This window comes from Aedes aegypti, chromosome 2 (genome assembly GCF_002204515.2).
Source record: "Aedes aegypti strain LVP_AGWG chromosome 2, AaegL5.0 Primary Assembly, whole genome shotgun sequence".
Classification (NCBI taxonomy): Eukaryota; Metazoa; Arthropoda; class Insecta; order Diptera; family Culicidae; genus Aedes; species Aedes aegypti.
In genome coordinates, this window is record NC_035108.1 from 471,516,808 (window position 1) to 471,530,001 (window position 13,194).

General features: G+C 37.1%; 1 protein-coding gene across 2 annotated transcripts; it reads left to right on the forward strand.

The window, feature by feature from the left end:
* Positions 1-4,868: 4,868 nt before the first annotated feature.
* On the forward strand, positions 4,869-6,491 carry LOC5567334 (odorant receptor Or2). 2 transcript variants are annotated; one of them, XM_001651705.2, is made up of 6 exons: positions 4,869-5,215; positions 5,279-5,682; positions 5,772-5,871; positions 5,983-6,084; positions 6,153-6,263; positions 6,325-6,491. In XM_001651705.2, exons 1-6 carry the CDS (start codon positions 4,904-4,906, stop codon positions 6,424-6,426), a joined length of 1,131 nt encoding a protein of 376 aa, XP_001651755.1. In that variant the 5' UTR covers positions 4,869-4,903; the 3' UTR covers positions 6,427-6,491. The 2 variants fall into 2 exon arrangements, with proteins under 2 accessions (XP_001651755.1, XP_021698580.1); XM_021842888.1 differs by having other exon boundaries at positions 5,983-6,072.
* The last annotated feature ends 6,703 nt before the right edge of the window (positions 6,492-13,194 follow it).

The following is a 13,194-nucleotide window of genomic DNA, read 5'->3' on the forward strand; positions in this document are numbered from 1 at the left end:
CTCGGAAACAACCTCTTACTTTTTTACCTAAATTTTTAGGCGTGTACTCAGTACACCAGTGCGACCACTCGTGTAACTTTTTTTTACCGGGCCCGTCACACGAGCGGTCGCATCGTGTACTGAGTACACGCGGAGCAATTTCGATTGTACATCCAAAGCTAGACAAGATAGAATATCGATGTCTTGGACAAATTTCTTCAGTCCAACGGCACCAATTGGTCAGTGGACATTAAACACTTTGAAAACATCCTCATCTTCCTGTGGCCATCAGATTATGCCCCGGGGACCCGATGTAGTGGACATTTCGCAATGCAACATCTCGTACACAAATATCTCAGGATCTAGATTTTTTAGCGAGATGGTGTCTTCGGCAAAGTTGTTCAGTAGGTCAAGGGCTAACATGTGATAGGCTGCTTGTTTCGAAATTCTGTCACCAGATGGTGCTAGTGAGCATTTAATTTTTCAAACACCGATATCTCAAGATCCTGATTACCTAGAAAGATGATGTCTTCGACAAAGTTGTTTAGTAGGTCAAGGACTAACATATGATAAGCTACCTAACAAGAAAAACTGCCACAAGATGGTGCTAGTGAGCATGCAATATTTTAATCACGGATATCTCAGGATCCCGATTTTTCAGAAAGATGCTGTTTTCGGCAAAGTTGTTCAGAAGTTCAAGGGCTACCATGTGATGATCTTCATGATTCGGAATTCTTTCAATAGATGGCGCTAGTGAGCATGATATTTTGCGAACACAGATATCTCAGGATCCAGGTTACCTATAAAGTTGACATCTTCGACAAAAGTGTTGAATAGGTCAAGGTCTAGCATGTAATAAGCCACCCAACTTGAAATTTTACCAACAGATGGCGTATTTTGATCGCGAATATCTCAGGATAACGATATTTTAGCAAGATGTTTTTTTCGGCAAAGATGTTTAGTATATTAAGGACTAAACATGTGATGTGCCGTTTGATTCGGATTTCTTCCACAAAACGACGCTGAAGATGCAATTTTTCGAACGTAGATATATTTGGATCCTGATCGCTTAGAAAAATGATCCTGAGATATTTTCATTACTAAGAAATATTGCCCCTTCGGCAAGATTGTTCTAAGATGAAGGCCTAAATGCAAGGAACCTCAAGTTTTAAAATTCTTTCAACTGGTGGCGCTATTCAGCATGCATATTTTGATTGCTAATATCTGAGAATCCCGATTACATCCAAATATGAACTTCTCGGCTCAAAAGTTCAGTAAGTCAAGTACAATCTTGTGATGGGCCACACTTGTTTGGTAATTCTTCCACTAGATGGTGCCACTGAGTATGCTAAATTTTCAACCCAAACATCTAGGATCGTGATTGCTTAATCATGAAAATGACTTCTTCAACTAAGTTGTTTATTCTGTCCAAGACGGAAGCATGTTTAACATGTAATAAACCGTTTGATTTGAAAACGGTGCTCTTCAGCAAGAAAATCCCATCAGAATATACTTCAGAATTTCAAAGAAAGTCAAATTTCCAGTCGATACTCAAAAGATCATCGACTCATGGAACAGATATTCTTTAGAAAGCTGATAAAAGGGAGCATTATAGTAATTATGATTTTTTTGTTTTAAGTATGGTTTCATGAGTCGATATCGAACTATGGAACATCGACTAATACAGGTTTGACTATATTTAAAAATATGACGATCAAAATCGTTGCAGCCTGCAGTTGGTCGCACATATACGAATCGGTCGTTAAAAAATGATCGATGGACAGAGTGTGACGCCTTTTTGTCTGTGCTGAAATCAAGAACTGTCAATGGTGGTTACAATTGAGCAATAGGCCTTTTCACGAGACGTCTCAAATTAGCTGATTCGGAAGGTCTTTTGACAGTTCTTGTATGCAAATGCCGAACGTTCTAAAAGGTAAAAAATAATACAAAACAACGATCAAATAATTATGAAGGCGTAATCGGTTTTCTAGAAAACATCTGTTCTGTGAATTCAACTGAATTTTCTTATAAAATTGTCAATAGCATACTGCAGTATTACGTAGTATTTTTCTGCTATCAAACAGTGTGTTTCAAGCACATTGATTGGTTAAAATAATGCGAATAATAGCCTTAAAACTGCTGCTAGACTTAGTACACGCGGCTATTCATTTTTACTTCCATTTGAAAAAAAAATGAAAAAGCCTATCAAATATCTAATAAGCGTATGCATGCTATAAAACGTTTGACTTATTCTGTGCGCGCTGTTTTCGAGTTGCCCGTGAGAGAGAGCGAGACAGCTCCAACACACAGCGCACAGTAAAAATTAAAAGAACAAAAGAATTTATGGCACGTACAGAGGCTCATGGGCGGCAGAAAGCTGTTACACAAAAACAAAGATGGATGTGTGTTAGTGCAAAGTGATATGAGAAACTCGGTCTCTCATGGCGACTCACGGGATGGCACGCACACTACAACATTGTTCGAATCACCTCGAATGTGATAGTCATTGCCTGTGTTGTTTACAAATCAATTCAAAGGGCTCTTTGTGCTAGCATAACCATATTATGATTATACTAGCACAAAGAGCACTTTGAATTTATTTGAAAACAACCAGTAAGTGAAATTATCGGTCACGGCGATAATCGTAAGCCTATCCCTCAAGCTGATTTTCCTAAGGGTGTAGGGCGGCTCTCAGCTGGGAGTCAAATTGAAAAGCCGCTAGCCTAAGTCCAGAAGCAGTTTTAGGGCTTAACGCGGAAAAGTAAAAATTATTATGACCATTTTTGCATGTGTATATCCGTGTGGCAGGTACGAAGATACTCTATGCCCTGGGAAGTCGAGAAAATTTCCAACCCGAAAAGATCCTCGACCGGTGGGATTCGAACCCACGACCCTCAGCTTAGTCTTGCTTAATAGCTGCGCGTTTACCGTTACGGCTATCTGGGCCCCTATTATCTTAAGATATTCGCGATCAAGATACAGCATGATCACTAGTGCCATATGGTGGTAGACCTTGACCTATTCAACACTTTTGTCGAAGACGTCAACTTTATAGGTAACCTGGATCCTGAGATATCTGTGTTCGCAAAATATCATGCTCACTAGCGCCATCTATTGAAAGAATTCCGAATCAAGGAGATCGTCACATGGTAGCTCTTGAACTACTGAACAACTTTGCCGAAAACACCATCTCTCTAAAAAAATCGGGATCCTGAGATATTCGTGATTAAAATATTGCATGCTCACTAGCACCATCTTGTGGCAGTTTTTCTTGTTAGGTAGCTTATCATATGTTAGTCCTTGACCTACTAAACAACTTTGTCGAAGACATCATCTTTCTAGGTAATCAGGATCTTGAGATATCGGTGTTTGAAAAATTAAATGCTCACTAGCACCATCTGGTGGCAGAATTTCGAAACAAGCAGCCTATCACATGTTAGCCCTTGACCTACTGAACAACTTTGCCCAAGACACCATCTCGCTAAAAAATCTAGATCCTGAGATATTTGTGTACGAGATGTTGCATTGCGAAATGTCCACTACATCGGTTCCCCCGGGGCACAATCCGATGGCCACAGGAAGATGAGGATGTTTCCAAAGTGTTCTCTGTCCACTGACCAATTGGTACCGTTGGACTGAAGAAATTTGTCGAAGACATCCATATTCTATCTTGCCTAGCTTTGGATGTACAATCAAAATTGCTCCGCGTGTACTCAGTACACGATGCGACCGCTGGTGTAACTTTTTTTTGAGCGACTGACGGAAGGTTAAGGGATTTTCGGGTGATACGGGGTCGGATGAATTTTTATAATTTTTGTATGTTTTTGCCTGGCTTATTCCCAAACAGGGAACTTATTTCTATAAACTTTGGGTCATCCAGTGGCGTAGCTAGACCGGTGCGGAGTTAGATTTAGGGACCCCTCAAATAGAGGTATGAGGGCGTAGCCAGAATTTCAACCAGGAAGTCGTTTTTGATGGAATCAAAAAATATATAAATAACAATTGCTTCAGAAGTTTATATATGGTTTTGTAAAAGAAATTTAAAGGTATTCTAAGATAACGTTCTGTATGTTGTACAGAATTCAGTAGCGTGTTTACGGTTATTCACAGTCGAACTCTTTGAACACTCGTAATAAAATCTAGAAACAATTCATATGAAAACATCTGGTGAAATCGCTTAACATATTCCGGAGATTTTAGTTTTGCGCAAATCACCGATGATCTAGGAGGAAATGAAGGTTAAATATATTCATAGAGGTATCTCCAGTGAAAATTCTCAAATAAAACTTGGAAAAATCATCCTGAGAAATAACTTGATTTCTTTTTTTTATAAACTTCTTTTAAAAGACATCGTAGAAGACATCCTAAAAAAATATTTAGAAGAATTTATGAAAAAAAAACTAGTAGAATCTCTAAGAAGTTTTTGGGGAAATTACTGATTTAATCACTTGAAGAATTCCTTGTAGCGATAGATGAATCCAAGGATCTGAAAAAGGACGAATTAAAAAAAAGTTATCCGAGGAATTGAAATGAATTTGGTAATTACCTTGACCTAGCATCGACAAAGTAGTGTGGAGCATAAACGATATTTTGACCTACCTTTGTATGTATATACGCGAAAAGCACTTTGGAATGTTTCATATCTGACTCAATAAAAAATTATTTTAAACGAAGCTAAATTGCTGTGAACCACCCATCAATTTAAGAACCTACCTTCATTGCAAAGGATAAAAAGTCGTGCCTGAGCACCTATTTCCGCTTGATTGCACGGTACAGTTGACCGGTCAAACTGACCATGCCCATCAATTAATCTGATAACTATAATTGCGATTACATACCATCGAATCAGTTCGGTGGCTTTTGTGCTTAAAAAGTCGTTTGACCGAAAGGATGGCGGCACTATTTGGTCATTCCCCGCGGCACAATGTTGATAGAAAATTGTCCAATCATCAACGTCAACGTCAAAGTGTGGCTCTTCTGGGCATATCTCCGGAAACCCAAGTGGTACAGTTATCTGTTGGGATGCGTTCCGGTGACGGTGCTGAACGTGTTCCAATTTATGAACCTTTTTCACGTGATTGCGTCTGGCAGCGGCGATATGAACAAGATTATCATCGACGGGTACTTTACGGTGCTCTACTTCAATTTGGTGCTTCGGACATCCTTCCTAATGGGGAACCGAGGCAAGTTCGAAACGTTTCTGGAGGGAATTGCTGATGAGTACGCCGTTCTGGAGGTATGCGAATGGCTTTTTAATCTCTCTAAAATCCTCACACACTTTGTCGTTCGATAAAAACAGAAGCAAAATGACATCCGCCCACTATTGGATCAGTTGACCCGTCGAGCAAGGATTCTGTCCAAATCGAATCTTTGGCTGGGAGCGTTTATCAGTGCCTGCTTCGTTACGTATCCTCTGTTTTCGCCGGACAGTGGCCTTCCCTACGGAGTTTATATTCCCGGGGTCGACGTCCACGCGTCGCCAATTTACGAAATTGTGTTCGTGCTACAGATTTATCTCACCTTTCCGGCATGCTGCATGTACATCCCATTCTCTAGCTTCTACTGCACCTGTGCCCTGTTCGGATTGGTACGAATCGCAGCACTGAAACGGTCCCTGGAGAAAATCCACGAGTACAATACTTCCCCCCGATCGTTATTTGCGAGGATAAAAGAGTGTCTTCAGTATCACAAGGACATAATCAAGTAGGCTTCGAAATCACAGTATGCCATTCAATGGTTGCTGTGATGTTAACAAATTTTCCATGATGTTGACTTCATGTGCCTTTCTGCAGATATGTGAGCGACCTTAACGAACTGGTGACCTATATATTTCTACTGGAGCTGCTTTCGTTCGGGATGATGCTGTGCGCCTTGCTCTTCCTGTTGAGCATCGTAAGTAGAAATCGAACGTGGCGACCATAATTTACTGTAGACTGACACATGCAATCTGCTCTTCCTATCATCGCCTGCTGCAATTGGATTCAACCCCGAATTGATGGGCAGAGCAATCAGTTGGCCCAGATGGTAATGATTGGTTCGTACATCTTCATGATTCTGTCGCAAATGTACGCCCTCTATTGGCACTCGAATGAGGTACGGGAACAGGTAGGTTCCATGTAATCAGCATGGATTCATCGTGCCCATCAATTTGATTGCTCTTATTATATCTGCAGAGCTTGGAGATTGGTGACTCTCTGTATTATAACAGTGCTTGGCTCGATTTTGACAACTCGGTGAAAAAGAAGATTATCTTGATGCTTGCACGGGCGCAACGGCCATTAGCGGTACATTACAACATATGGTTTGGAAATTTAGAACTGATCTCCATTATTGTTTTATTTACAGATAAAAATAGGAAACGTCTACCCAATGACACTGGAAATGTTTCAATCGTTGCTAAATGCGTCGTATTCGTATTTTACATTGCTCCGCAGGGTTTACAATTGAATGGTATTTGTAAGATTAGATGGTATATAATTTCCTTCAAATAGTAAAGAGAAGATAGAGACGAAGAAGTTCGTTTCGATAATTACCCAGAAATCCCTTTTCGGCATAAAGCAAATATTGAGCAAGTCGTTATACAAGTGCTTCAGAGTTGTCAGCTTTGAATATTGGATAAATAAGCATTCGAAAGGACACTCAATTTCAACACGCCCATTACTAGGTCTAGCAAACAGAAGCGAACATGTCAGCCTTGAGCGATAGCAAGGACAAAGTTTACCCACAATTCTCGACGTCACCAACAAACTCACATCCCCATCGAGAGGAAGGTCAGTTGTTTTGCCGGCAGCAACTTTCATCGGCACTACTGGTTGATATTTATCATTCTAACTTTACACTGCCGAAGTTATCAGATTTTGGTAGATGCTGCCCTCTGTCTCGTTGCTGTTTGACTATGTATGAAGTAGTGCTCTCTATCTAAATAACTTTTGCTGTCATCCGTGCTCCTTGGACCGAAAACTGTCGATGGCAGAGTAATTAATGACTAATTATTTAAAGTTTGTTTAGTAACTTTGTTGACCGAAGAGGAGTTTATTGAAAATACAGTCAACTCTCCCTTACTCGATATTCTGTATCTCGATATTTCCCCTAACTCGATGGAATGCGCAAACCCTTCAAACTAGCATACTTTGATCCCTCTGTAAGTCGATACCTCTCTAACTCGATGTTCCCTAACCCGATAAGATCTGTTTCAGTTTCCTATGCAAGTTTACCTCTGTAACTCGAAATTACCATGAAGATTTTCAATTTTTCTCAAAATGTTAATAATTTTAATAATTTTTATTTTTATGATGATATTAATAATAAAATGATGGCAACCCATTTCAAGGAGATAAATAAATACATTTTTGAAGAATATTCAAAAGGTGTCGCTTAGACAAAGGTTCTAAAAGGTTACTATTTTTCACATTAAATTTACCTTTTTGAATGGACTTTGTCGAAATTATTAAAAATTCAAAAATGAATAATATGTGTTTTGCGAATGGTTAAGGTACCGTAGGGTAAGTGGATACAGAAAAGTCAACTACATCTTTATTTTCAGCTGACGTGAATACCCAAGTAACAATTCAACAGCAATTTGTCTTTCGAGTGGATGCATTATTGTTTTATGACAGTTACGTGAATGCTAAAATAGCTAGAGGCGACATTTAACGTTGCTTAAAGATAACATTTTATATTTCGACTCTTGACTGTTTTCAAAACTTCTTAGAGACAAAATATAAGTCAAAATTTTGAAGCTACAAAACCAGCTTTATTGCAGCATAAAATACCTTATTTAAACTGCTTGCCGTGGCTGAATGACTCTTATTTGTTACGGCTATGATAAAACACTCATATAATACACCTTGTTGTCATAAAAGCTACTTTTAAAATACATGACTTTCACTTGGCTTCTGATAACTTACCATATTTATACCTCTCAAATCAGTATTTGGGCTCCTAAGATACGAAAATACCATTGGCATTACAAATTTATGTGAAATTTTGCGAAAAAGTTACACGTCTTCTCAGTGAGAATCGAACTCAAGACTCCCTGATCTCTAGTTAGGGCGCGTTACCCCTACGCCATGAGAGGACTCATGAACGCAGAAGTTAACCTGGGTTTTTTATGAGAAGTTTGTCAAACAAACATTCAGATACGTATGCATATCGAGACCGTTTGAAAAGCTGATTGATTCAAAATTCGATGTTATGAAAAAAATTCAAGGTGCCTCAACATTAGGCCGAATTTTATCACCTCCAGAGAGAAAGCGAATTTACGGAGAAGCAATTCCATAGTATTTAATGATCACAAATAAAAATGTCAGGAAAGATAAAGGGAGATCGTAGTTCCGTTGCTATGCTGTAAAACCACAAATTTTCGTTTACAATCTAAAAATGTTTCAATATCTGCAATGCTGATTTGCCTTCGACTAATAATCTAACTGTTTAGTCTGATAAACATATGTTAGGAACATGACGGACGAATAGTGATTGAATGCTATCACGCCAATTATGTGCGTGCATCCAAATGTAGCTTGGATAAACTTTCAAGCAAACTTTGAAAAATGTAGATTTTAACGTATCAGAATATTGCGAACGAAATTTTTATTGGAATCCGAACGTATTTCGAGAAACTTCAGTAAAATTCCACCAGGCACAACAGATTTGGTTTGAGTAGCGTTGTAAATTAATATGAAAATGTATGCCAACACACCAAATTACTATTTTTTGCTGAAATTTGTCGATCTGACATTTTCAGAGGACAGATTTCCTGATCTTTAGATCAGAAAGCTAAGTAATCAGCAGATTTCTACTGCAACTCAGCAATTTGATTTTCTGAACATATCAGCTTGAAAAATTTTAGCAAAATATTGCTGATTTCACCAAAAAAAAAATTTGATGTGCAGGGTGAATGAGAAAAGCTCAATTTTGCATATGTTGTTATGGTTTTTCTTTAATGTCAATCTAGCAATTTTTCTTAGTGTTTCTGTTAGAATTTTTTTACATCCGTGTTGCTTTCCAAAAAACACATTATCTTCAGGTTCACAAAACACAAATTGATTGTCCTGCTCTTTGACATTCACTGATGGACTTGTCCACATACTTTTTTTTTCAAATAGATTCCAATTGAGCCCAAAAAATAAACTGCACAAACATACCAATAGTGGAACATGCCGTCACTCTTGTTTATAGGCACTCTTTTTTTTATATGGAGTTAACATTCACTTCTGGAAATGTTGACATTTTTATATCGAGTTTCGATCACAAAACGTTTTATTTACACGTCGTTTATTTGATTGCTCTTGGAAATTTTTTTTTATCAATTCTTCAATAAATTTTACATGATCCTTTCAGGCATGTTAGGGGTTTCCAGTTACGGTAATTTTACATAATACTTTGAGGATGGTTCTTCAATGGATTTGGGATGTTCATCTGTTCACCACGGAAGTACTTTCTGTGATTATGTGGCGTTTCAACACATGACCAAAATCGATAAAAGTTAGTGTACAGTTGTCATTTTCGGTTATGATGTACTTGCGGGACGAGGAACGAGATTCTCCTTTTCTCGAACTGCTCGTTCGAGTATTACTCCAACAACATAATAAGTTATCCTTTTTTAGTCTAGTTTGAGACATCAGATACGAATAAAAATAATCCAAGACAAGGCAGATAACAGCCACTCGTTATTCTCATATATTCTGTAACCATCAGTCAGCTCAAAACGAATTTTATTATATTATTATTTTATTGCCTTTAAGGCAAACCTAGCAGGATCGCCAATGTGCATTTCTGAATCTTTGGAAAAGGGATCAACTAGGGCCAATGATTAACTTCAAGCAATAGTGTTGCTTACTCGTGTGCACACTGTCTAGTCTGAAACGGAGAGGGCTGTTTCTATGGTGCGATATTAGTCACAGCCTACTTATGTGACACTTGAATATCTGTTGGTCAAAGTTACCATGTGCGTTGACTATGCTCGGAAGGCATGATTAATAAGACAAGCCTTTATAATTCGGTGGTCTACACACAGTCAAACGATCTATGTAAATGCATGCTGCACAAAAACAACACGCCGAAACTGTCAAACTTGGTTGAATGCGGGTGAGTTCCCGACTAAGGGTACATAACAAAATTATATCAGCATATGTTATTATGTTATAAGTTTTTTTCGAACATAGGTTGTTACAAACTTGATGCAGGATGTTGTTAAAATAACTAAAATTATAACAAAAAGTGTATGAATATAAACATAAACATAACAAAATATGTTTTAATTCTATCAAAAACATATCAAACCAAGTTATAATGTTTGATACAAAGTATTAAAATTATAATTGTTGATCCCGCCACGGCTAAAGATCCGTCAAGCCCCAACGTCCTCATTGCTGTGAACGCGAGCGACCAAACATGTCCACACCCAAACCGCACAAAAGGGATTGCTGGCCGTGTACAAGGTCATGGGATGAAGTTACGATCAATGGGAAGAGCGATCGAACATAAACAAAACAGCAATCGTTAAAACCTCTGGTTCCCAAATCTTTATTCCGCTGAATTTACAAAGTTTACTTAAAATCTATCCCAATTATTATATCTAATGTTAAAATATTTAGCACCTAGATAGCATCTAAATCTAAACACTTTTGAAAAACAGGTGAAGCAATGCTACATGAACTATGAATTAAATTAAAACTTGTTCTTATCTATATTATGCTACCTTGCAGTGAAATCTTACATTCTAGTGGAATTAGGAATCAAACCAAACTAATATTCCTAATTAAACCTTATCATACGGTGAGAACATGCAATGAATGAGTCTTTACATATTAAATAAGCATATTAAATTAGTAGGTGTGTAGAAGAAAGAAGCAGGTTAACGGAAGTCTATTCACCTATCAATCTTAAGAGACCTGCGGTAGCGAGAAACAGGAAACACCCGTAGTGTCTCGATCTTAAACGTTAATTAGTTGGAGATAACGAAACACCAAAAGAAATTTGTAACCGTTTTCCTACCCTTACTGGAATAAAGTTAACAAACTCTGCCGGTTCGTTTATCTCCCAACAATAATACTGTTCGATATACGATAGTAGTGTATATTATTGAAATGCATAACTATCTATTTATTTTGTTATAAAGTTGCTAAAAATGAACAAAAAAGTATCTTAAAGGGAAATAAAACACATTATGTTATATTTCTGTTTTATTATGTTCTATGGATAACGGAGCCTAACAAAATTATATCATAATATGATATGCATATCATATTCTGATAAAATTTTATTATATTTTTGTTACAAGCCTCTAGTCGGGTTACCATAAAAAGCGAATCATCCTCAATCAGCGTTTATTAAGGAAATTTTACATCCACAAATGCCGATGGTTTATGATGACTAAACAGCATTTATCGATGACAATCTACAGTGTTGTTCTGAATAATAGCAGCGCATGCCATTTTTCATACAAACTGCTCAACTTTGCATGCTCTAGTTTTGTTTCCTTCCAACTAATCGAGCTGAAATTTTCTCTACAGAAAAAAAAAATGATAACTTTTGTAACCACAAAATTTCATATTTTTCTAAGCCCCTGTCTAAAAGTAGGATATTAGGTGAAATTGTTCAAAAAATAGCAGTTTCAAAAAATTTAATTTTTGCTTGGCATTGAGTTCTTAAATTTTATACCACATACTATTTGAAAAATCTTCACCTAATTGGCAAACTTACGCCCAAACCAAAAATGTTAAAAACATTTGTAGAAAAAAAAATTAAGATGAAAATTTACTATTTTTTCGAAAAATTTCACCTTGTTTCTCATAGGGTTTTGGTAAACCTAAAGTACCGGTAATACCGATCATTTTTTTATATCGAAATACCGGTACTGAAAAGCATTGAGTACCGGTATTTTCGGTACTGATGAAATATTCAATAACCTTTTGAATCCATAAATTTCTTCACAATAAATGATACCTAAGTTTGGTAAAATTCGTTGATGGCGAATTTTTCAGGTCGATCGAAGAACGTATTATATAAAGGCTGAATCCAATTATCATCTTTTCATCACTAAGTATGGTTCATATCCGTACATAAAAACGTTAGAAGCACGCTCATTGTTAGCATCTTGTTTCCGTTACAAACATGCTATGAAACTTTTCAAAAACTGAGGAAGAAGTGGTTGTACGGAAATGATTCATAATATCCTACAACCATCAGGATTTACGAATTATCGATTATCGAATACAAATGAAGCTGCTGATGGTCAATACCAAGCTCTCTAGACAACTAGGCAAACATATAAAGAAAGGCTTAAGGATATTGAAGCATTAAGAGGTGCTTCAATTATGACACAAAGATTGACAGAAGTCTGGATTAAATCATGTATTACGAGTCTGTTCAAAGCGAAAAAAATGTTTATTTTTCACGAAGCATGGGCAACATTTCAAGCAACGTCCGGATGAACTAAGAAAGCTCTCTCCGTGTCTGAATGTTTTGTAATACAAATACGAATACGTATTACAGTTAGAGTAAAGTGGGGCAAAAGTTCGAGTGGGGCAAGAGTTTCTTTTTAAGATTTCTAGCTCAATTCAAAACTAAACTTATGAATGTCATGATGGTTCGAATGTTATTCAAGTAAGAGACTTCCACTCCAAATATCATAAAAATCGATTGAAATTTGGTTGGTTGGTTGGTTTGACTTTATTAACGAGTTCTGGCTATTTGTTGTTTTTCGACGTGAATATTGTAATTTTTGGTCAAACTTTCGTTGCATGGAACCAATTGAGGATAAAATATTTTTCAATTTTTTACGTAAGGGCGTTTCTAGGCCTATCATAAGGATGCTTTGAGGTGCATTAGTTTTTGCATAAATGCTTGGAAACAATTTTTGGCCCATAGTGGGGCAAAAGTTCGACCCATGTATAAACTCACGGGAAAAATTGCAAATTGCCTTTAAATCCACATATTATCCTCAAATTTAGTAAAATTTGTCTGATCGTGCGAAAAATGTCACTAAAATTTTGCATTTAGTTTTGCGAAAAACTGCTATTCTTAAGTATATTTTGGGCATTTTTTTGATGAAAATTTAGTGTGTATTTTTCGACAAACTTAAGTTTACGGCTGGTATAAAGTATTCTTGTCATAAAAGTATCGATATTTTGTGTTTTAGCCTGCGAACTTTTGCCCCACATTAGATTCGAACTCTTGCCCCACCGGTGGGGCAAAAGTTCGTTTAAGACAATC

Excerpts from the sequence above, each read along its gene's own strand:
- LOC5567334 (XM_001651705.2), top strand. The coding sequence starts at position 4,904 with ATGTTGATAGAAAATTGTCCAATCATCAACGTCAACGTCAAAGTGTGG. Across the intron at positions 5,683-5,771 it reads TATCACAAGGACATAATCAA|ATATGTGAGCGACCTTAACG; the intron begins GTAGGCTTCGAA and ends GCCTTTCTGCAG. Across the intron at positions 5,872-5,982 it reads TGCTCTTCCTGTTGAGCATC|AGCAATCAGTTGGCCCAGAT; the intron begins GTAAGTAGAAAT and ends ATTGATGGGCAG.